A 24,244-nucleotide genomic window follows, 5' to 3' on the forward strand; every position below is an offset into this window, starting at 1 on the left:
GGCAGATCATCTATACTGTAGCCCTATCATCCTATCTAACTTCACGTTTGTATGTTATTATTATCATTATTAAATTTATAAAAGTTCCAAATATCACAAATCTGGAGACATTGGGGTAGTTAACAACTTTTTCCGAAAATTCTTTGCGACGGTACTCAACCCCTCCCCTCGCCTCCCCCATTCTGCGAGCTTCTATAAGACCAAGTATCTAAATGATATAGGAAATAATGCCTGTGATACCCTAAAAAGTAGTCCTTCACATTTCTATCAAGGAGGTTGAAAGCAAGCCTAATTGAGTGAACTCAGCTACTCCAAGAAGAAGGTCGATCATGCTATGTCGCTCTCCTTTCCACCTCTTCCATGAGAGTATTGTCATGCATCGCTGGAAAATGAATATCCATACCGAACTTGCAAGTTGCCAATTGAGGCATTACATTTATGTTTCACATAAACCGTATCCCAACATCCCACCACTTTTCGCCCCGCCAGTGCTGAAATGCCTGTCCTTTCCAACACCACCAGCCTTCGCCTTCTGCACCATATCCCAAACCACGAATCGGGCTGAGGGGAATCGGCTCGACCAACCATACTCCGCCTATTGAAAAATCATCTGCGCCCAGGGGTCCAATTAAAAACGCCCAAACCACAACAAATATGAAATTCGTAGATCGACAGAGCCAGTGTGGAAAGCGAAACGGAAGACGCGCGATGGCATGTTTGGCAACGAGGTCCTGGAACATGATTGCCGGGGCCTGAAGAAAGAAAAACGGGAAAATGCTGGAGAAGGGTCTTGTTGGGGCCAGTTGCGTGTAGCTGCCAGCGGCGTGTAATAGGCCACTCAAGCCGAACACAACGTACAACTGGAGAAGTCGTCTTAAAAATGGCTTTTGAAGTCGATGTGGAAGGTGAGCATAGATCCAATTGCTGGGCTGGACGAAGTTAAAGCGGAAAATCTGGTGCCACCATTTACTCCAGAAGCCGATGAGGCCATGGTCGAGCAACGAAGAAAAACAAGATCCAAATGCTTTTGGGTATAACCATGGGGCTTCAATTGGGATCAAGGTCCATTTGCGAGCGAAGGGGAGCCATAATGAAATGCTAAGACAGAGCAGAGAAACGGCGGAAGCCGCACATTCTACTGCACATATAACGCCCATCAGCGAGAAGACGAGGCGATAGGTTTGGGTGGCGGCCATTCCCAAAGTGCCGAAGGAGTCGAGAGGTGATGGTGGCGGGGAAGAAACAATACCCCAGAAATAGGGATCGAGCATCATGATGACCTTTAGGGCATCTAGGCCAAGGTAACTCCATATCATACGGAATAGCGCGGATTTCGCGGCGGATTTGGTATCACTTAAGTTCACGGTTTCGAGTCTGTTGATTTCATGCGATGGCCGATCGAGGTGACAAGGAGTAAATTTTGGTAGCGGCGGAATTGTGGAAATACGCCAATTCCAACCAGGCCCACGCATATTGATGATAAGGTCCCAGACCCATGCCAGGCGGTGGAGAAATGTCTTCGGATACGCCTGCCACCGCAAAACGTACATCTCTCTGGTTTCTTGAGGGCAGGGCTTGCGCTTTATTCCCGGTTTTATAGCCGGTTTTGTGGTTCTTCGTGACAATCTGAAATTGGCATATCCAACTTTATTCTCCTCAAGAGACATGTTTGACGTTAGCACTAACTCCCGACTCTCATAACTAGGAGAGTTCTCCTTATTATGTGGAGAAACTATCTTTCTTTCAATGCGTTTGAAATTTTCCTGAGGATCATTGAAAAGCAGCAGTGAGGCACTCAACATTATGTACCAAAAGGAGGCTATTCCGACGACGCAGCCATTGCCTCCAAGGTACATTCGAGAGTGAAGTATGTTATATAATGCTGAACAAGCGACAGCACCAAACGAGAGGTATTTCATGATTTTCCAAGGACCTTTACGGTGGGTTTTCACAAGGAGCGAGAGAATAAGAATGATCAATGGGGCAAAGCTATGGGGAAAAAGAAATGGCCTGACCCGGCCAGCAGCAATGGCTTCGTCATACCTGCTGCGCAGTTGCTGAACGGCAACGAGGTACGACGGCGGGACAGCAAGTTCATCCATATTTCGTAGTTATGGATAACTGGGTAGTGGGGGACCAAGAAATTCGTGGTCCCTTTGAGTTTCTCGTACCCAACTACTCCGTCGTTGCTGACTCGTTCAAGCACGCAACATCGCGAGATGTTGCAGTGAAGAAGGAAAGTTTTCGACAGGACAAGCTGGACGAGGCACGATGCCAGACAGCTTCGCTAAGAGGCCCCAATCATGATCATCCCCGAATGTCCTGAGAAAGGCCAATAAGACACAGCCTCTGCAGAAAACTAAGGCAACGAAGCAGCCAGCCCTGTTCTTCAGCAGGTGCTGCTTGCCCAGCTCAGTATTGGCGCAGTTTCACCGAAAAACTATGCAGTCAAAGTATGCTATACTATCGGCTGGCCATATTTTCCATGGCTCCACGCTTCATCTTGCCCATCCCGTTGCGAGCACTCAGGCAGAGGCCGAGAAACACACGAGAAGTTCTGGTGCTAAAAAAAAAGAGAGAGAGCAATCCACGTGATATCGCGACATTAGCGCGTTTTCGGGGATGGAGCCACAACTGTCAAGCGCGGTCTTGAAGGATGCGCCAGAGCAAATTCTCTCCGTTGCAGCCAGTTCCATCCAGTTCCGCGTAGACGCATTGGCTCTCATTTCACAGTTCCATGGAATTGTCCAACCTCTTTTACTATTCTCATTTTTGCTTTGCATATGTACCTGGCAACCATCCCCCGGCTTGATATCTGGCGGAAATGGTTTCGTTAAAAGGCAAGAGGAAGATTGAATTCATCGATCTCACGGACTCCAGCGATCAACCACGCAAAGAAGCGAGGTTCGGTCATTCAATTTCTCCCGGTGGCCGAATCACCAGTTCTCCCCAGAACCTGGTTTCGCTCAGCCAGGGAGGAGGAGGTACGCCGACAGATGAGGATGACCGTGGTGCCTCGGAGCTTGTGGACGTATCTCAAAGTTCCCAAGAAGATGCCTATACTAATTTCCAGCTATATGGTATTTACCGTGTCGTATTCTTCCATAACCTTTCTGTCCAATTGCTAACCGTTCGAAGACACTCTTTCGTCTAAGGTCGTTGGCCTGAGGTATTACACAGGGCACGCAACGATCGGGGAATATGTAACAATTAAAAGAGAGCCAAGTAATCGTTATGATAAAAATGCAATCCGGGTTGATAACGTTATGGGGGTGCAGATTGGACATCTGCCTCGTACTACTGCTAGCAAGTTAGCGCCGTATATGGTAGGTTTGTTTGGCTATCAAAATAATTGGGACTCGCTAATAGAAGGACTTAGGACTCCAGATCGCTGCTCATAGAAGGCGTATTATCCGGCGTTAAGGGTTTCTTTGATTGCCCCATCGAGCTTAAACTATATGGGACTAGCAACCCAGTTCAACAGCTGGAACTAATGCAGAAGATGGAGCGCGATCGCCTTCCCCTCAAAGCCATCAAACGCTTCCGAAGTGGGAAGGCGAAGAGTGCTGCGCACCCGCGAAAGGCCGCAAATCAGGGGCGGTCTCTAGTTAATGGCAAAGGCCAACAGTGGCAATCCTCGGGAGACCCAACGTACGCAAATCTATATATTCCATCTAGAAATGAACCTACAAACGAAATTGCCTCGTTAGAGGATATCATTGGTCAAAGTACAACCTTTAATCCTAGAGAGATGGGCCAAGTTGTGGAAAAGTTTGGAACAAACGAAGAGGAGCTAGCAAGGATGCCAATGGCCCCATGTCCGAAAGCTCTTTCCACAGAATTGCTTCCATACCAACGCCAAGGCCTTGCGTGGATGCTGGACAAAGAATCACCGAAGTTGCCAAGTAAAGGATCTCAAGACGTTGTCCAGCTGTGGAAACGGTCGGGCCATATGTTTACAAATATCGCAACTAACTATACGACGGCTGCCGAACCGCCTCTTGCCAGTGGCGGCATTCTAGCGGATGATATGGGCCTTGGGAAAACAGTACAGACTATATCACTTATTTTAGCTGATTCAACTCCTAGAACAAAGGACTCATCGAAAACGACTCTTGTTATTTCACCTCTTGGTGTCATGAGCAACTGGCGAGATCAAATCTCACACCATATACACAAGGACCAAGCCCTTCGAGTTTTGATCTATCACGGAGTTGGGAAGAAGGAGGCGAAAAAACTCAATACGTACGATGTAGTCATTACTACGTATGGGGCTCTTGCTTCGGAATATGCTCTGATTGAGAACAAACTACTGAATTCCAAGCCATCAGAAGGGTTGTTCTCTCTGCGCTGGCGACGTATCGTCTTAGACGAGGGGCATACAATCAGAAACCCACGTACTAGAGGAGCACGCGCTGCATGCAGGTTGGAAGCCGATTCCCGGTGGTCTCTCACTGGAACACCCATCATCAATAACCTAAAAGATTTATACTCACAAATAAAATATCTACGCATTTCGGGAGGGCTTGAAGACCTGTCAGTTTTTAATAGCGCTGTAATTCGCCCTCTTACAACATGTGAGCCTAATGCAAGTCTTCTTCTTCAAGCTTTGATGGGTACCATCTGTCTACGACGGAAGAAGGAAATGAATTTTATCAACCTCCGTCTCCCACCTCTTTCTTCCCACGTGCTTCGTGTCAAATTTCTTCCGCACGAACAAGAGAAATACGATATGTTGCAGTATGTACTGAATATATTAAATTCACAATTATTATTTGTTCAATATCAGCTAAGAATTAATTTAGGGCGGAAGCCAAGGGAGTCCTGTTGGACTATCACGCCAACGCCAATAACAAAAAGGGCGGGGCAACATACTCCGTTCTCCTCGAAGTTCTCCTCCGCATGCGTCAAGTGTGTAATCACTGGAAGCTTTGCCAAAATCGCATTAACAACCTTATGGAAATGCTGGAGGAGCACAAGGTGGTAGCACTAACCCCTCAAAATATCAAGGCACTTCAAGCTCTTCTTCAGCTTAAAATAGAAAGTCAAGAAATATGTGCCATTTGCCTTGATACTCTCCAACAGCCAGTCATCACTCCATGTGCTCACACATTTGACTATTCTTGTATCGAGCAAGTCATTGAACACCAACACAAATGCCCCCTCTGCCGAGCGGAAATCGAAGACTGCAAAAGTCTGGTTGCCCCCTCCGCAGATTTTGGCGAAGACACGAACGAAATTGACATCGACTCCGAAACTACCAGCAGCAAAATTCAAGCCCTGTTGAAAATCCTTAAAGCCAAGGGCCAAGCACCCAATACGAAAACTGTCGTGTTCAGCCAGTGGGTATCTTTCCTGGACATAGTCGAGTCCCAGCTTGTGCGAAATGGCATCACGTTTGCTCGCATAGATGGCAAAATGAGTTCTGCCAAAAGAGATGCAGCAATGAACGCTTTATCAAACGATTCAAATTGCACCGTCCTTCTTGCTAGTTTGAACGTCTGCAGCGTGGGCCTTAACCTTGTCGCAGCAAATCAAGTTATCCTTGCTGATAGCTGGTGGGCTCCTGCGATTGAAGACCAGGCTGTTGACCGTGTATATCGTCTGGGACAAAAGCGACCGACGACTATATGGCGTCTTGTGATGGAAAATAGTATTGAAGATCGGGTACTGGATAAGCAGAAAGAGAAACGTACGCTGATGACGACAGCATTTAGAGAAAAAATAGACCGGAAGCGTGATGATAGGATGTCGCGGGTTGCGGACTTGGAAAAATTACTTCAGTAAGAAGAGTGCAGCGTTTTCTGCTACTACCCCCAATCTCCTATTATTCTCAGCTAAACATGCTTCCCGATCTTTACATTTTTATTTAAAAAATCTCTTTGACCCTAGTATTCTCCTCTCACACCTATCTTGACTTCGATATACGGAAAATTCTGTAACACAATCTTTACACTTCCTTTGTCCCATCTTTTCTTTTCTATACCTACCCACCACTTAGCCTTTATTTCCATTTGTTAAACATATCCATTGTAATCATGCTCACAGTTGTTACTTCTACCTCTTTGATAATAAAACACAGTGGCCTCTATGTAAATCAGAAACATGTTTAATACCCTCTCTTCTATTTTTCTTCACCTATTTTAATTACATTCAATTTCAATAAACATTTCTGAAATAAAGTTGTGGTTACAAACATTGTTCTATATGTTTTAAAAATCCAGTGTTTAACTAATCATGAGTGATTTATAACACAGGCTCACTCACAGGAGATCTAATATGAATTAACTGTAGATACTCTCCATATAAATCTTAGCATCTGCTGCTGATATAGTGATTAAGCATTATACAGAAAGCTCAAACCTCACAGTATGAACTGAATAGATATTAACTGTAATTGATGCTGATTTCTTTGTAACCCAGTACAAAAGAAGTGAGGCAGAAGAGATATCAGTTTTTAATGAAAGAGTAAAAGTTGATTACTGTGATCTAAATATACTGTATATGGGATGAATATGTAGTTCTATTGTGTTCATAGATAATCTGAGACTTTAGATTTAATGCCATAACTATATAGATGACTCAATTGAATTCCTAGACAGATTTCTAGAAGGGAAAAAATAAATAAATAAATACTGTGGCAAATATTTAATTGCATTAACTTATTAATACATGCCACATTCATTGACCCCTCATAAAATCAAGAAGTATGTGATTAGAAAAACAACAGCACTGAATCAACTTCTAATATACTTCCCATACCAAATTCACCAGTTCTACCCATCAGATGAAATAAAGCAATTCCACCTCCCTCTGTAGTATGCAGCCATAACAAAAGCATGCAATAAATAAAACAAGCAATTAAAAGGAGAGAGTAGTAGGTTTAGTCAGAGACACATGGCATTAACGTCGTCAAAACGTGAAAAGAAAAGTACACCTCTGTCCCGGATACAATGCTGATTAGTTGCTCAGTTCCTGCTAGAATATTATATACCTCCGCACTACACGTGTGTCCAAGGGCCCTTAAAAGTGGAAGATAGAAGGAAAATGGGAGTTGCTGGAACATCGGGGGAAAATGGGCAATTGCCTGAACTTGCAATAATGTTAAGGAATAGTAAAACATATATGAGGTATCTATCGTTGAAACTGAAAGTTAAAAAAGGCTGCACCGTGCAGGAAAGAGAGCAATGAACAAAGAGACAAAAATAAATAAATGAAAAAACATAGTAAAGGGTGATAAAAGGGTAGTGTCTCAAAGTTGTCTTTCATAGGGTAAAAGTCTCTGGGTACGACTGTTGCCTCCCTGAAGTAGGGATGAAAGTTGAGTAGCGTAGTTCTCCTGGGCCACATATTTGGGTAATGTATGCGAAGTTCCCGAAGAATATTCATCGCAATACCGCCTTGGCAGAGTTGGTAGAGTTGTTGAATTTCAGTTGACATGGAGGATAGTTAGAGAGTTACACTGGGAGAGAAAGGAGGAGAGGGAGAGAGTTTTAATGTTAGAAGAAGAAACGGATATATATAAAGAATTGCGACGCAGATAAAACAATAAAAATCTTCAAATCCCTATTGCTGACGGCAACCTGACGTACCGGTCTTAGATTGAGGTGTCTCGCTTTCTTTTCCAACAGCAGAGATAGCATTTGTCTCGACTTGGTTTTCCTGCCCGATTGCTAGACGTTTACTTCCATTACTGGTTCCTGTTACATGTCCGTCGTCTTTGTCCACATTGTTAGGTCTCTTTTGACTGATGACCACTTTTGAGCTGCTCGGAATATTGCTGGATGATGCTATTGCTGCTGTTGCTGGTGGTGGTGGTGGTGGTGGAATAGAAGGTTGATTTGCGTCGCCATTGGGCAGTAATGGGCCGTTGGGGCTGGCTTGGGACGGCGCCAGTGGTGTTAGGGCCGCATTTCCGTTGATATCGGAGAAGAACGATGACAATACCCTGGTCTCATTTGTGAACCTTGGTTGGTTGGCAGGTCTGAAGAGGCTTGTGTCTGGTGTCAGCGCAGGTGGACCTACGGCCAGGCTGGTCATTGGCGGGATAGAATTTGCAGATAAAGGTACAAGATCAGATGCTCTATAACTGGAAGGATGTTGAGCGCTTCTCATGATCGACAGAGGATGAGAATGAGGAAAAATTGATCGTCGAGGCGTTACTTGTGGCTCTTGCACCTGCTGCTTTTTGGCCCATGCAACTGGATCGTTCCGTTTGAGCCGTTCATCGTCAAGCTCCTCCTGGACGGCTTTTTCCTCCTCTGGAGTCAACTGGTCGTTATCCTCACGTTGGAAGGTTTCTGTGAGTGCGATCTTTCTGATGTTTTTCTGCCCTGCAAGAATCCTATCAAGAACCGCTGGGTCTTTCCCCTTAAATTCCGAAAGGTCCTTTTGTGGAACGAACTTTGGACTAAAAAGGTAGTCACTAATATTCTTGGACGCCCAGCGGATAGGGTTCTTCTTGTCAACAACGCGAAATGCAAGTTGGGTTTTGAAAACGGCTCTATTATGCATAACATCCTCATATGTCCCTCCTGCAAGAAAGCGATAGACGTATACCGGTTTAAGCTGCCCGAGCCTATACGCTCGCCCAACGGCTTGTTCTTCCCATGTAGGGTTAAATTGGAAGTCGAAAATGATCACCCGATTTGCTCCCGGGATATTGAGGCCTAGCCCTCCAGCTCTTGTTGAGATCAGATAAACTTGCGAGTCGAAACCCGAGTTGAAGTTCTTCGTAGCTATCTGGCGTGTAGCAATAGGCGTTTTCCCATCAAGTCGGGAGTAGCTTCGTTTTGCTTGCTTTAAAACAAGCTCAAGATAGTTGAGGGTCGGGATTGAATGTGAAAATAACAACACCTTGTCCCCTGCCGCGATAGAGCGTTCAATGATTTGATCCGCTACTTGTGCTCGATGCGACAGCTCGAGTGACCACATGTCCATGCCGGTGGGGAAATCTTTCTCTATCCTTGCAAGTACCTCAGAAGAGAGGAGAACCTGAGGTATCGAAGGGTCCTCTGGTATTTCAGAATCGGAATCAGGGGACACCCGGCTTGACGGCGGCTTCTGGAAACCTTTGCTTCGATCTCGGAGCTTCTCCATAAAACAACCTGGATGATTGCACAGAAGTGACAAGATCGACAACCAATCCCATAGTTTTGGATTCCCAACATTATCGTTATTAGCCGCAAGGGCAGCGACATAAGTGTTATATGCTTGTTCCTGAAGTGGAGTTAACGGAACGGTGATTACAAACTCAACTTTTGGTGGAAGAGACCCTTTGAGGACTGAAATATCTGCTCGGTTAAGCTTTGGATCGATATCCTTTTTCAGAACTTGTAGCTTCTTTAATGACTGCCGACGTTCCCACTGTGAGCTATCCGCATAGAGGCCTTCCTGAATCGGTTCAATATACTTGGCCTTGAATTGTATGAAGTCTCCAAGATAGCCGGGTGCGATCCAATCTATCATTGCATAGTACTCACTCAAATTGTTAGCAAGAGGAGACCCTGTTAATGCAATGCGACTTTTTGACGTGAATTCCCGACATGCTTCAGCAACTCCCGCATTTCTATTTTTCAACTTGTGAGCTTCATCCGCGACAATAATGCTTGGCCCTTCAAGAAGATGCTTCCTAACTGTTTCATGAGTTTTTCTATCGAGTGCTGATGGCCGAATTTTTGTTGCTTTATTGAGAATCAATGCCCTGAAAATGTCGTAACTCATGAGCAAAATACCACCATCCATGTACCAGGACGCTATCCCGTCTAGGCGTTCTTCAAGTTGAAGTGTTGGCAAAATTTTGCGAAACGGTCCAATGTTGCGGCTGGTCTGAGAGTCACTAGGCGTCCACATCAAAAGCTCCTCCCACCAATTTTCGATTAATGAGGACGGACATAGCACAAGGGTACGAGAACGTCGAAGGGCTTCGGGAATTTGGTTCCTCACTCTACGGTCGTCAGAGGCGGCGGCATTGGCGATGGTCACCAAAAGCGATATCCTGTTGTGTGTTAGAAACAATTCATTAGGTAAAAAAAGGCATACTTACACCTGCATCGTCTTCCCCAGTCCCATTGTGTGAGCTAAAAGGCACCCCTGGCGTTTCTCATCCTTGATCAATTCTCGCCACATGAACTGAATGCCGCTTAGTTGGTGGGGTTTCACTCGCGCACCGATGTGACGATGAAGATATATCACCGGATCATCAAAGCTAACGACCTGCCGTTCTGGATCTGTGTTGCTTATACCCGTTCCCCGTAGCCTGCGGGCAAGTAGTTCCCGTTGCTCTTCCTGAAGCTCAACACGTCGCTGAGCATTTCTCTGACTGTCCATGGCTTCTTGACTCTCTTTCACAGCTCTTTTTCGTTTTTTGTGAGGAGTGCGGTGTGCTTCGATTTCAGAACCTGAGGAAAGTTCTTGAAGATCCTGGTCCTGAGTTTGCTCAGCCCCAGAGATTTGAGAGGAAGTGGAACGTTCCGGCTCATCACTTTTGTTTGTGGAAATTTCCGGTGGTTTCCCAGCAGCAGCCTTTGTTACCGGATCTTTCACGTCTAAAAATGCTTTGAGAGCTTCACAAAGCTTAGGATGAAAAACATCGTAACTATTTTTATCCCTCAGTGTACCCTCAATAAACGCTTTTGGGATGCCTTGCATGGCCGATATCTTTTTGCAGCGAAGCCAGGATGTATAAAGTGCGGCTATCCTCAAAAATAGGGTATGCTTGCGACTATTTTGGATTTGATAGGAGTGATGTAATACACTGCGTAAAGCTTTCCGGACACGCTTTTTTGCTTTTTCTAATTCGATTGAATTGGTTAATTGGTGCAAATCACGACGCTCCTGCTGAAGCATGGACCAAATTAGTTTGCTCAATAAACGGTCACGGTCGAGTCGCTCCTCGAGCACTGACCAGCCTATACGGGCTGTTTCCGCGATGTATACCGGGTCCAAAACCTGTAATTCTGATGTCCCCTGTCTTTTTTTCTTAACCCGAGTGAAGTCGTGAAGCAATTTCGATCGCGGTGAAGGAGGCGGAAGTGCGGTATCATTAACAGGATTCAGAGGCGGAGTTTGAATATCGAAATTATGATCAGATGTCTCATCTGAGCTTTTAGTTAAATCTACAACCTCAATCGGCCCTTGAAGATACTGTTTCATCTCTCGTAATTGTGCCGGTGAGGTTGAATTTTTCAACGGAACATGCTCAGCAGACCGTTGTCGAACAGACTTGGGTTCTGAGGAACTAGAATTTTGAACGCGTTGTTCTCGCAAAAACCTGGGTGTAGTAACATCTTCACTAGCTTGTGCCTCTCTGGGTAAGGTTGGAGCGGGTCTGGAAGGCTCTCTTTTATCCCCCGATCGATCCGAAACAGGCACATCATTGTCCGGGACAATAAAGTCATTGATATCATCGATATCTTCATCATTGCCTTCAGAGCTTAGCCACTCCTCATCCTCGGGTATCGAGGGCTTTGGAGGCTTGGCAGGAGTAGCCGCAGATGGAGGCTTTGGAGGACATGTGTCGAGTTCTAACACAGATATTTTCCACTTTTGCGCTTCCCTATTGAAAACAGTCTCCTCCATGGACTGGCATTGCTGTTGTACCTCGTTCACCTTTGACCAGGAAGTATCTTTTATGGCCTTTCGAAGTGCTTTCAAACGTCGCTCTAAATGAGCAATGGTACTCTGTGCGGATTTGATTTCGGAATATTTTGTATCCCACTTTCTCGATGACAACCACAGCCGTTGAGCTTTACGTTGCTGAATTGGCAGCTTCTGGTCACACCACTTTCGCGAAGTGAGCTCAATATATCTGTCAATAATGCCGTCAACTTCTGGACCAGATAGTATTTTCGATTTTTGCTTTTCGATTTCTACTTCCCGTTCCTCGATCTTGATCTCCTGCCATGTATCGGAGTCATATTCGTTTTCCGACCCAGAATCCCCGTAAGGTGGTAAGCCTTGATCTGCCTCAGTTGGGTACTTGTCGAGCAGGTAGTCAAATTCATCTCGTTCCTTGAATTGAGGCCAGTCAATGATGTCCTCTTTTGTGACCTTGACAATCCCCTGGTCCTGCGTGAATAGCGTGAAAAATTGTAGTTCGCCCGGAGGTAGAATTTTCGAGCTGTATGGAAATATGGCAACGGCATTCTTTCCTTCTTTAGTTTGTATTGAAAAGTGCTCCTCTAGAAAGTAGTGCTGGACACGTTTGTTCACAAAACGTTTTTGGCCAATGGGGCATTTTGCTCCCTCCAATACAAAGGCTTCGTCGTCACTGTCTTCCATGTTATTGTAAAAGAGATCTGGAAGTGTCACCTTTGTAGGCCCTAGATAAGCAGAAGATCGATTAATCCTAGAGTTCTCTTCCCAAGTCTCAGTTCTATGGGACTGGCGTTGTCTCAGGAATAACTTGCGACGTTTTTTCCCGGTCCTATCAATGACATAAGCCTCGTTTGACCGACAGTTCACTGAAGCACTGCCTGTGGCTGCCAAATAAGCTGTTTCCTGCCTCTGTGCCTCCGATACTCTGCTGGGACTTTGGGATACAGCAGTTGTCCTACTGTGCGCAGCGGGGCCAGCCCCAGCAGAAGCAATGGCATGAAACGGTGTCTCGGGGGGGCGGCTCGAGCTGGGCGCGGTTTGGCGTGTGGTTTCGATAGGATAAGATGGGTTGACCTGGCGTGACTGTATATATTCTGCGTATTTTCGCGACCGCTTCTGTAGTTCCTCGACTGCTCTAAATATTGTAGCGCGCTGCCCAAGTGATTTCAAACCTAAATCTTGAGCCAGCGTCACCTTGTTTATCTCTGTGAGTAGTATTTCTCCCGTGACATCATTCTCTCGAAGGGATGTCTCGAGGGTTGTTGAGTCGGGACGAGGAAGCGAAGAACGAGCCCACGGCGCAGAGGAATGACAAAGGTGAGCGATAACTTGATCGATTGACCACTCAAAGGGATCGTCATCCTCGAAACCGTCCATGGCGTACCACTGCTCTCAGGATATCAGTTTTATATCGGCCAGCGGTGCTAAGCAGAGTTGCAACTTGGGAAAATGGGCAGGGAAGGAGTTAAACGGCAAATTAACTCCAATTTAAATGAATACTGCTCCATTCATACTGAGCGCAGAGGTACAGTAGTTGTGTTCTCTGGGACTGGAAAGAAAGGGCTGGGCGCTTCTGGCACCCTGATGCGCTACGCGCCCAATTCAGAGCAGTACAAGCTGACTTCAAAGAAAGCATTGAGATAAAGAATGCTGCTGAGAATAGTAACTAGGCATGGGTTGTGCCTTGTCTACCCAGCGCTTCGAAGGAGTTAGCTTGACAAGCTCTCCAACTGGATCTATTTGACGCCAACCCAGTGAATGACGCTGGCAGCGGAATATCTGCGACGACTCTTTTGCCAATATGGTGAGGCGGGGGCGTTTAATTAGTTAATCAACAGCATTAGTAATCAGATCAATGGAGACGGCTCACTCCCAGCACATCATTCGGTGATGGTTGGGCTAGGCGGGATCGTTGCGGGGAAGAAATACGTTAACCCACCAGCATTGAGAGAACAGAGACGTGGTTGACTGAATATATCAAGGGTTTTTGGTGGATGCTCGTGGACCCCCACTGCAAGTTTTTCCGGCCGAAAGTTGACCAACAACGGAGGACGCGCATTACATATCAACTTCTCTTTGGCCCTATTTATATACAAGAGTCTCTCCCCGCATTCGTTTGGCGTTGGAAATGCAGGTGGACAGATAGAGCGCTCTCATCAATTTGTCGTTGTCAAGCCTGTATTTCTTCCCAATGGACAATTCCGTATATGTCAATTATCCCCCACCATTAACCCCTGAGCAGCAAGAATACCTTCTCTCCACGGTAAAAGCATGGACTCTACATCACGGACTCTGCGTCAAACCGTCGCTAGCCCCTATAGAGACGGAATTGGATTCCCAACGCGCGTTAGCAACTAATGCGCCCGTCACTCTTTTCCCCAGCCTTTTCCCCAAATCTTGCTTTGACTATGCGACAGCAATCCAGCGAGAGTACAACGAATTATATGCGAGGATAAGCTGCGATGAAACGTGGTTGGGGAAGATTATTGAAGAGTGAGCTGAATTGTTTTATTTCCGTAGCACCCTTTTTTAGAGAAACAAGTAAAATGGGAAAATTTCTATATTAAGCTTCCGCTACCGCTCTCCGATTACTGACTGAGACGATGTGCTAGACTCAAGGACGTGGATGACTTCATCGCAAACCTCTGGAAGGTTCATCTCAGCGTACAAAGGGAAGGATACGTTCAGCCACTCGCTCTAGGCCTTTTCCGATCCGATTATATCACCCATCGACCACCTGGCTCGGCAGAGCCATCTCTCAAACAAGTGGAATTTAACACCATCTCCTCCTCATTTGGGGGCCTCTCAACACTTGTCACCGCACTACACACGGATCTCTTGTCTTTACCTCCTGGAAATCCCATTACATATCCGCCACATCCAATCCTGAAAGACCACAAGCCCCCACCAAATACCGCCGTTGCGACCCTAGCCAACGGTCTTGCATCGGCCCATATTGCATATGGCCCGTCGAAATCAGAATCCCCGCTACTGCTATGCATCCTATTTGTCGTTCAAGCCGGGGAGCGAAACCTATTCGACCAGCTGGAATTGTCCACCCGTCTTACTGATTTCCACAAAATCCCCGTCTTCCGACTCACAACGACAGATATCCTGGGACTAACCTCCATCCCCTCCTCCAACCCTGCCAGGCCATTAATATACACTCCCCCCCACGCTGTCACCACTACGTTCGAGGTGACAACAATTTATCTACGCGGCTTCTACGGACCGGCTGACTACCCAGACGACTCTGCGTGGGCTGCCCGAACGCACCTAGAGCGATCCGCGGCGATAAAATGCCCTTCAGTCCTCAGCCAGCTCTCTGGCAGCAAGAAAGTGCAACAAGAACTCGCAGACCCCCACGCAGAGACGGACCATCTGGCCCATTTCCTCCCAAAGACCCACGCTCAAACAATCGAGAAAATCCGCGCAACGTTCGCTCCGCAATATGACCTCTCGACCTCCGGTCTTGGTCGCGATCTTGCCCTCAACCCCTCAACGGCAGTTCACCACGTCTTGAAACCGCAGCGTGAGGGAGGTGGCAACAATGTCTACCGCGATGCGATTCCGGGATTCCTCCGTTCCATCCCGGAGAAGGATTGGAAGGGATGGATTCTTATGGAGCTGATTCAGCCGCCTGATGCGGCTAAAAACATGATGCTGCGCAGTGATGGGGCAGTGCTTAGTGGGCATGTTATTAGTGAATTAGGAATGTTTGGTACTGTCCTTTGGAGGAATAACGGCGAGATATTGCACAATGAGCAGGGAGGCTGGCTGTTGAGGACTAAGGGGAAAGAAAGTGATGAAGGAGGGGTGGCGGCCGGGTTTTCGTCGTTGGATAGCCTTCTGCTTCTTTGAATCAAACTACCCCCCGTGCATGGTAGTTGACTGAAGTGGAGGTAAGTGATAATAGTTTATGAATAGTTTACTGTGTCATGATGTATGTCTTATAAATTGTTGGCCGCAATTTTTTGCCCGATATGTTTTGGCCTGGGAAACCAGATGTTAGAGGGAAATCCATCGTACTTAGAATTTCAGTTCGTTATTCCACACCTACAAGCTTGGGAGAGATGTCCTTTTATAAGTAGCAAATCCGAACCAGGGCATACAAAAACTTGAGATCCAGGCCACCAGACATTACAAAGAGTAAACGGCATTATGAGTTTGCAAAGCAAAAAAAAAAAAAAAAAAAAAGAAAAGAAAGAAAGAAACCCCGGGAAGAAGTCAACAACGCCGACCTCAGGGTCCATCCGTGGCCAGCTGGAGAGTCCATGGGGAAGCAATTCAAAACATAATCACTGAAAACAAATAGGAAGAAATAACCGAAATAGAAAGAAATGGGATATGGAAACCATCACAAAATTCAGAGAGAAAACAGAGATAATCAATACTGTATAAGAGGCTTGTTCGTAAGCACCATACAAAATGTCGAATCATTTCTCTGTTCATTTTGGAATTGCTGGTCCGGGTATCCTGTCCTTAGGTGGAATGGCCATGAGCTGCCGGAAAAATCCATGAGGCAACAATTGGTTCATTTGGACCACAAGAGAAACTTTGAAATTGGAAATTTTGAAATCGGAAACGATCTGCAAGGGATAGAACGCAAAATGCAAAAATTATTACATTCTGCAAAGGAGAGATTTAGTTTCACTTGGTTTTGGGTATCTTAAAGGAAAATGATAGAAACACAATTTCATACAGCTGCCCTTAGAAAAGTAAGAAAAAGAAAACTTTAGAACTTGTGGCGCTGGCTGATTCCTATACTCCACAGTAGAGTAAGGGAGAATGCGAGGTATGAGAAAAGAGACCAATTACACCTTCCTGTTACTTCCCGAAATTAAAAGTAACGTATAGAGATGGTTTGAGTGCAATCTTTGGTTGCAGATTATAATCCAGCAGTGGCCCTCTGATTGTCGACTTGACTTCACATTTCATCTTCCAGGAAATCTTCGAACGAACTAAACGGACCGGAGCCTTCGTGAATAGATCTAAATGGATTATTTCGCTGCATGACAGTATCCATGTCGGTATTCAGGCGATGATTTAGGTTTTGACGAATGGAGTGTGACCCGGAGCCGTTGAATCTGTAAGACTCATTTTCGTCCTGTCCTTGGTTGACTGGTGTCGACGGATTGTTCTGCAAGGTTTGATTTGATGACGTATCAAACCCGGTGTCTATATGATCAAGTGAACCGGGTTGCCCGAGCGAGTGCTGCGGGTTGCTCAGGAATTGCGTCTGGGGTGCTGATGGCCCAAGCTGGTAGTGGCCGCTCTGTGAGGTAGTCTGGGTCACGGAAACAAAGAGTTGTGGCTGCTGTTGCTGGTCGAAGTGATGATGCTGAGGCTGCGGCTGAGGACCAAAATGGTTGTACTGATGGGAGGTGGACGCAGGGATGGGGTGCGCCGCGTACGGATTATACCCTTGCTGATAGGAATGGGGGCTCAGAGCGACAAACGGGTTCGGTTGATAACCGACATAACCGGCTGGGCTAAATGTCGCTCCTGGCGCCAGTGGCCCGTGGTACATAACCCCAAGCTCATGCCCAGTTACCGGCAATTGAAAATCATTTGGAAACCCATCAGCGGCTGGGATTTGTGAAGCCCCCTGATCCATCTCTCCCCAGGTATTGTAGAAATCGACACTGCTCGGAATATTGGCCTGACCAGTCTCAGTAACTTGGTCATTGAGGGCAGCGGGTTCTGAGAAATGAGGCCCCTGGAACGAGTTGAGGAGGCTGGTAGTCCCAACTTGTTGGTCATTGTCGTTATTTGCACGATCGCTGGGATCAATCAGATCCGGATTGGCTTCTTCGCCCACCCCTTCTGTTGGGTGGGGTGCTACTTGTCGAGAAACGCTGCTCGGCCCAGATACTTTTGTTCGTCGATCATTTCCCCGTTTTCTGTTCCAGGAAAGGGGAAGCTGGTCTCCCGGGAGTTCCCGCCAGTCGCTGACATTGGAGTTCGCAACAGCCTCCAACAGCTGTTCATGAAGAGCTAACGCTTCCGCCAGCCTGGCACTCGGGACATGCAATCGCTTGTTCATGAGAAACGTGTCCCAAGGGTAACAGGCTGCGGGGATACCAACAAGGTTTCTTGCCCGAAGGCACTTTGGCACAGATAACCGTCCATTGGCGGGCTCGTCAGAATATTCCACGTCCATTGTGGTATTGAGCGACACCTGCTGAAGGATATTCCGGTTAACAGCCATACAGTTTTAATCGTGCGAAAGTGGAAGCACAAACTGGCCTGGTCTTGACTTAGCTTTTCCACCCGCTCTATTTCAGTCCTCGTCACCCCTCCGCGCCGGGTTGTCCAACATGACAACCCAAGAGGCGCGCGAGCTTCCCGTTCTCGCCGCATATTAAGGGAGTTGTCGCTTGGTAGGAGGTTCTTCCCAACTGTCATTCGGGCCTTAATGTCCCGATATGTCAGTCGTAGATCCAACCTCATCCAAAACTCCAGCTGCCAGGCCGATGGCCGTGTCGATATGTAGCGTGGCAGGAAAGGGAAGTCGTGGATCACACCTCCGTCGTAGTCTAGAACCTCTTGGCCATTCTCGATCAAGTTGGGAATTACAGTAGTCGAACGCTCAATTGGGGGATCCAGCTGGAATAAAAGCGGTGGGAGGTTCTCGGCACTGTAGCCCTGAGTTGCAGCATTCTGGCAAGTGTGGTTTGTGTCCGGTGGAAATGGATCTGGACAAACAATCTTAAATACAAAGGTAGATGAAGGAAGGGGATAGAAGGCTAATTCACTCACGCTGACACTGAAACACTGCAGATGCGGTTTCTTGAATCATATTAGCATATAAACAAGAGTGATGAAACCATATCAACAGACCTGGGACTACAGCTGATATAGGAGCTGACTGGTTTTCTCCTTGTTCAGCCATGCCTACTTTCACAATCCTTGACAAAACTTTCTGGGAGTGATAAAGCTCATAAGCAAACAGCTGAAATCTGTCTAACTTTTGAAGTTTAATCAGTTCACAAAACAAGAGCCTGTTACAGGATTTGCAATCAGCATGAAGAATAAGGAAACTTGGTGCAGCAGGTGTTTCTAATCTCTGGTTGGCTGAGAGAGGGCATTCAATGAATTCTGACAACAAATTTTGGGATTGAATGGTTTGTGGAAGGATATAGAGTGTGAAGACCCAAAGGTGAAGGTAAGGTGAGAACTTCTATTGCGAGATGAGAAGAAAGTAGAAGAAAAAGGAGAGAATCTAAGAGAGCCGAAGCGAGATAGCAGTTGCTCTTGAAACGGCGAAGCCTGGTCGCGAATAATTCACTTAACACTGCTCATAACACAAAACCACATACACAAACGCCAAATAAAGATCAACAGCAGCTTCTTAAACTCTGCAACAGCAAGGAGGAACGGGGGCCATTAAGATCAGGTGGGTGAAAGAGAGGCAACGAAGGCGCTGGAGGTTTCGAAACAGAGTGAACTAGAGCATATCCGGCCACAAAATATATTCCAAATGCTAGGTCGTACATTTGAAATATATGAACAGCATTTCGTTTAGGGTATAAGGGGCCGTATGTGCCGCAAAACTTTCCTGCCGTTCAGGACCACTGACCTCAAGGGACAAATCCCGAACCCGATAAGCGACAAAGAACACCCAAGTCAGAGTTAACGAGCAAATAGAATGTATCATTTTGTCCCTAGTTAAGTTAGCTTTCATTCCCCAGTAGTGTCTGCCGAATCGACCTACAAACTAGGAGACATAACTGCAGACTTGATCCCCAGAGCTTGCTCATTGACATCTCCATGGGGCAATACAAAAATACGCCCCCCAGGGTAATATCCTCCAAGGAGAATATCAGTGAAATACATGCGCCTTTACAGAGCGAATCCCCATCGTCAATGTGTTAATAAATGTTAGATTTATTGGATCGCGGTCGACCTTGGTTGAGATAAGGGGCGGCTCTGCAAGCCAACCATGGAATGTGCAACGTGGACCGCGATCCCATCATGGCTAGTGCAACCTTAACCTTATTTTAACTACGACCTCCGTACTCCCTGATCTCCTCGAACGGATTTACCGGGACATTTTTCTACTCGTGTGTCAGCTTCTAATCTACTTTCTCTGACATACAACGTTTGACCATATTTCGATAATCTTAATCATAACGATCAAGGGTGCGATATGATCTCGGTATTGTTTAGTGGATTTCTATGAAGCTCTTTTAACCTCCGGATGCGGACCCGATACTCAGTCATCTTCTTGAGCTGAGTGTCCCTTTACTTCTGTTTCCACTATTCAGCCACGGTAAGGGACTCGAAATTTGGCGGCCCCACAAATAACATCACCCTGTCCACCCATTATGACCGGAAGTTAGGTAGGCGTTGATATCCGGTAAAGTCTGATGTTTTTCTAAAGTACAAGACTTCTAAAATGACTATCGGTTGTTGTGAATTGGATTTGTCCGACACAACAATTCAACAGCTCTCTAGCAAATAACTAAGTACAGTACATGGGCGTGTCCAGCATAGCCCTAGATCTTCAAACGTTTTCATCCACGTCATAACAAATGAGAAACTGGCTGGGTCATCAAAATCATAACCATGACATTCCAGTCGTATCCCGAAAAACGTATCTTGCGTGATATACGCACACGAAGCACATTGGCACGGAAAAAAAAAAATCTCGATTGATCCGATGGTCACTCAAGCAAAATTCAGCCCGCACGAAGCCCGCAACTGCTCACAATAGTCTATATCGATGTCGTATTCTCGCTGATATTTCATTGCTCTCTCCATCTTCTCATATTCGATCGGTTGGTCCCTTGAGTCTCCGAAATCCAGATAGTCAAAAGGGACGTTAGGGATGGTTGGAAATAATTCCCATTCATCGGCTACCATCTCTCCCTGGAAGGGGTCGTCCGGATGAGTTATTGGAGCCATTACAGCATGAATTTTATGCATTGCTTCAAACATTTCAAGTTTCCAGCAGTATGGGATATCGACATACTGCTGCATCAAGAGTTCGATAGGCACTCGAGAAACTCGAACTTTAGTTGGTGTCGGCGGCTCCTCTTTGATCTCCAAGGGATCTCCGTAACAAGGGATTCCAAGGTAAGGACCATTTTCAAGCGGCAAGTGAACACCATTTGACGCACCCGGGGCGGTTGTTTCTGGACAATCCACATTTCCTTCTTCCTGAACTGAGCACGCATCCTGGCTGACGTTCGTGTATATTCCATCTGAATTTTGAGGGGTAGCATCTCTCTGTTCTATAGGTTCCTGCGAGGTGCGATCATGAGAGACATTGTCATCCAAAATGTCATGGCTGATCAGTTGGCTCGGCGGATTTGTTGGTGACGCTAATCCTGGAAGAACGTCTTGCATATGGTCGGGTGACTCAACTGGCAGATCTATGAACAACTGCTGCACTTCCGGTGTCCTGAGGGTATGCTCCACCAATACGGGCGTATCCATTGTTGGAAGTTGCTGAATCATCTCCTGTTGCTCTTTAGCAAACGCCTGAAAGCGTTGTTTGTATGCCTCAGGCACAGGGATTCTCCCGCCTGCCTCACCCAAAGCCAAGTTGATTAAACCTGGCGTCAAACCGCGAGTGGAATTCAACGCTGGATCGATTCCCCTAGCTTCCATTTCTTTCTCAAGCTGCTCCGCAACAACCTGAGTTTGTTTATTTCCTGATCCCCAGGAGAGTATACTGAAAGCCTGGCGAAACCTGACTCCGCGCTGCTGGAGTGCATTTTTTGCTATGCGAAATTCAGGATGCATACGATCTGTGATATCATGAAGCTGGATGCGCCGATCCAGACGCATCCAGGCTTCAACCCGAAACTCTTCCACATTGGCTGATATTCTGTCCGGCAGAATATCAAAGATCCGCAGGTCCTGCCCGGAATCCCAAGGCGACGGTTTCATAGGCATTTTGTTATGTGACCTTACTTGGGGGGCGGTTGGTCTAAAGACATATAAAATTTCCGGGAGATTATCGACAGACCAGTCTGTCTGACCGGGCATGGGCTCGGTGATGTTCAGCACGTTGGACCGAGATGCCGCACTATGCTGGCGTGGTGGCCGTCCTGGGTCAGGTTGTCAGAGCTTCCTGTGTTAAAATCGTACTCCTGTGTCAGTGACACTTACGTTTAGGATTCGACGCCATGGTTTTTTTTCTCTATTTTATCGGTACCGTCGACCAGCTTCGGTAATTCGATTATTCAATTGGCAAATGGGATCCAAAGACCTGCTTCTCGTCCCGGAATTGTTAAGATGGATGATGTATCAGGAACTAATAGTGTAGCGTCTACCGTGAAACCAGTTTCACAGATGGGTGCTGATATACAGAACGGAATACCTGCTTCCTTTGCTCAAACAAAAGGAGAAGCCTTGCTTTCTAGCATAGAACTAGAATGGATGGACGACCTCGAAGCTACTAGATGAGTTAGGCCCAAGGACGGAAAGAAAAAAGAATGACATTGCACAGGAAAGGGGATACCACCTCCTGCCCTTTCATCCTCGCATTAGAAAGACGAGGCCGGCTATACGAGTCAGTGAAGGAGAGTATACTCCACCAAGCCATTCCACAGGGAAAAGGATGAATTTTGAATAGCCATTGCCATTGTTGATTCTGCTAGTTTTGAATGGACAGTGAATACTATTTTCGCCCGAAGTTGAAAATCTCAATTTTATGGATAAGCACATGGTCTTTATGTATTGACAGTATAGTTATTTTTTCTCCAAGCGTTTACATATACTTGCACGATATATTTCGGTGTCTCTTCAACCATCCATAGCGTTCTCGGCATTGTGGGCTTCTTTTTACAGGTGGTAGGAAGCTTCTTTCCCCCTACATTCAGATTGCCCCTTCTCCGTTCATGTGTATAAGCTTTTAACACGCGCATGGTGTGAACGATTCGTAGTTGTCTGCAGCCAGTTGGGTTCACTATCTCAAAAAACGCTTGCTATCTACTTTCCTACAGTTAAGAAGCAGAGTGGCCAGACTGATGGAAAGAAGATGTTGCTGGCCACCTAGGTACCTAAGTGCCGAAGTAGCTAACACCCTGCGATGGGAAAGATAGAGGGGCAAGGGAAGCCAACATTCACCATCTGATTCACTGCGATGAAAGTGCTAGCAAAGGTTAGCTTTGCAACTTTGATGAAAACCAGTGTCACCATTTGAAAGCCCCTTCTAGGAGAAAGTATCAAGTTAATGCTTCTCATTCATGTGCCCATGCTTAAAATGGGATTTTCCGATGCTCTGGTTGGCGTTGTGCAATCACCAAAACATGAAATTACGCGGTTAGATTATATCACACTTCTTTTTTTACCATTCAATTGTTTCATTCATCCAATAACCAGGCTTTTGCTTCACCAAACAATTTCGGGTGAAAGTGCTACTAAACTTGAATTAGCGTGCCCAGGCGCGGCTATTTCTTGTGGCGGCTTCACAAAGCTTCTAAGCGACTAGTTAGTTACTGACAGCGAAAACCAGAAGAGAGGGACGAACCACCCCAATCCAATCATCCCATCAAAATAATCAATGCGCGCGTCCAACTCTCACAGATGTCAGAGCAAAACCTTTCAATAGGATTACCTTTACTTCCTTTAAAAGAACAATGACAAGCTCCCTCGGAGAAAAATCCTCTTTTTTTCCTGAAAATAATACAAGCAAGCAAAGAACTTCTGATGCTTCTGCAGTTAGCAATGGCCTCCCCATCAATTTCACATCCCGCAAGCCGCCATGGTCATATCTCCGGCTTCAACTGTAAGAAGAACCCATGCACACGCTTCTCCACTATACTTAGAACCCAGGGTTCCGAGATGCTAACTTAGCTTTCAAATATTACCCAGAATTACTCAACCAAATCTGTCATCGTCAACCCTGGATGAGCTGACAGCACGTACATATCTTACCTCGGCCCTCTCCCAATTCCTCGGTGTATCCGGCACCTCCATATCAATTGATATCCTAAAGATAGAAACCACTCCCCGGGATAAAGATATACTCTGGATTCGTGTTCCTCGCGACGACGCAGCAGCGGTAGTAGCAGCAGTTAGCTCTTGGATTGGAGACGGTGGCCAAAAAGGAACTAATGTTTCCTGGAGGATCCGTGCGAAAGGTGGATTTTTAGGCGCGTTAGTTGGGGGTTCTGGGAAAGAACTATTCGCGCCCTGACTTGTCGAAGCGATTTAGCTGTTCCGTTTGATTAAACGACGAACAGAGTTGGTTGTGGGCTACGTTGTTCGAGGGCCCATACTTCTAGATGACGTACTACTCTATCGGAATCTGTGGGGATAGATAGCTCAAAACTACGCTGAGCTATGGGAGTCGCGGCGCGGTGCTGCAGACATTCCGGGAGAATGCAGATTAGGCGTATGGCATAATGTTGTTCGACCAACGTTAATGGCAAGCACGCGAAGAGTGCTCTTTTCGGTCCCTACCCCAGGTCCCATCTCTACTCTACAAATTTCTTGAGTGTTAACATCTTCACTCACGGTTCATACGCAGCCAGAGCCTAATAAGATGGATGAATATTTATGGAGAGTGGCGATTTGGGGGGGGGAGGGACAGTTTATGAAGTCACTTCCGAAGCCTCGAGAATAACCACAAGCTGGATTCCTAAGCACGCTTGTGGACAAGGCGTGCATTTACTCAACGCTGTCAAAA

The 24,244-nt window shown here is 46.3% G+C and overlaps 7 protein-coding genes across 7 annotated transcripts; 3 read left to right on the forward strand and 4 right to left on the reverse strand.

The window, feature by feature from the left end:
* Positions 1 to 443: 443 nt before the first annotated feature.
* On the reverse strand, positions 444 to 2,102 carry HCBG_05465 (uncharacterized protein; the record flags this gene model as incomplete). Its single annotated transcript, XM_045432514.1, has 1 exon — positions 444 to 2,102. One exon carries the CDS (start codon positions 2,100 to 2,102, stop codon positions 444 to 446), a length of 1,659 nt encoding a protein of 552 aa, XP_045286630.1.
* Positions 2,103 to 2,824: 722 nt separating this feature from the next.
* HCBG_05466 (DNA repair and recombination protein RAD5B) lies at positions 2,825 to 5,787 on the forward strand (the record flags this gene model as incomplete). Its single annotated transcript, XM_045432515.1, has 4 exons — positions 2,825 to 3,080; positions 3,139 to 3,326; positions 3,380 to 4,740; positions 4,806 to 5,787. The coding sequence occupies 4 exons, from the start codon at positions 2,825 to 2,827 to the stop codon at positions 5,785 to 5,787; spliced, it is 2,787 nt and encodes a 928-aa protein (XP_045286631.1).
* Positions 5,788 to 7,265: 1,478 nt separating this feature from the next.
* On the reverse strand, positions 7,266 to 12,975 carry HCBG_05467 (uncharacterized protein; the record flags this gene model as incomplete). The annotated part of the gene is made up of 3 exons (XM_045432516.1): positions 7,266 to 7,303; positions 7,593 to 9,997; positions 10,046 to 12,975. The coding sequence occupies 3 exons, from the start codon at positions 12,973 to 12,975 to the stop codon at positions 7,266 to 7,268; spliced, it is 5,373 nt and encodes a 1,790-aa protein (XP_045286632.1).
* A 490-nt stretch (positions 12,976 to 13,465) lies between these two features.
* Positions 13,466 to 15,658, forward strand: HCBG_05468 (glutathione synthetase; the record flags this gene model as incomplete). The annotated part of the gene is made up of 2 exons (XM_045432517.1): positions 13,466 to 14,091; positions 14,211 to 15,658. The coding sequence occupies 2 exons, from the start codon at positions 13,790 to 13,792 to the stop codon at positions 15,457 to 15,459; spliced, it is 1,551 nt and encodes a 516-aa protein (XP_045286633.1).
* An 867-nt stretch (positions 15,659 to 16,525) lies between these two features.
* HCBG_05469 (uncharacterized protein) lies at positions 16,526 to 18,493 on the reverse strand (the record flags this gene model as incomplete). Its single annotated transcript, XM_045432518.1, has 3 exons — positions 16,526 to 17,779; positions 17,812 to 18,296; positions 18,442 to 18,493. 3 exons carry the CDS (start codon positions 18,491 to 18,493, stop codon positions 16,526 to 16,528), a joined length of 1,791 nt encoding a protein of 596 aa, XP_045286634.1.
* A 1,778-nt stretch (positions 18,494 to 20,271) lies between these two features.
* On the reverse strand, positions 20,272 to 21,739 carry HCBG_05470 (uncharacterized protein; the record flags this gene model as incomplete). Its single annotated transcript, XM_045432519.1, has 2 exons — positions 20,272 to 21,659; positions 21,721 to 21,739. The coding sequence occupies 2 exons, from the start codon at positions 21,737 to 21,739 to the stop codon at positions 20,272 to 20,274; spliced, it is 1,407 nt and encodes a 468-aa protein (XP_045286635.1).
* A 1,453-nt stretch (positions 21,740 to 23,192) lies between these two features.
* HCBG_05471 (uncharacterized protein) lies at positions 23,193 to 23,752 on the forward strand (the record flags this gene model as incomplete). The annotated part of the gene is made up of 2 exons (XM_045432520.1): positions 23,193 to 23,341; positions 23,428 to 23,752. The coding sequence occupies 2 exons, from the start codon at positions 23,193 to 23,195 to the stop codon at positions 23,750 to 23,752; spliced, it is 474 nt and encodes a 157-aa protein (XP_045286636.1).
* Between the last annotated feature and the right edge of the window lie 492 nt (positions 23,753 to 24,244).

Source organism: Histoplasma capsulatum (genome assembly GCF_000150115.1).
Source record: "Histoplasma capsulatum G186AR genomic scaffold supercont2.7, whole genome shotgun sequence".
Classification (NCBI taxonomy): Eukaryota; Fungi; Ascomycota; class Eurotiomycetes; order Onygenales; family Ajellomycetaceae; genus Histoplasma; species Histoplasma capsulatum.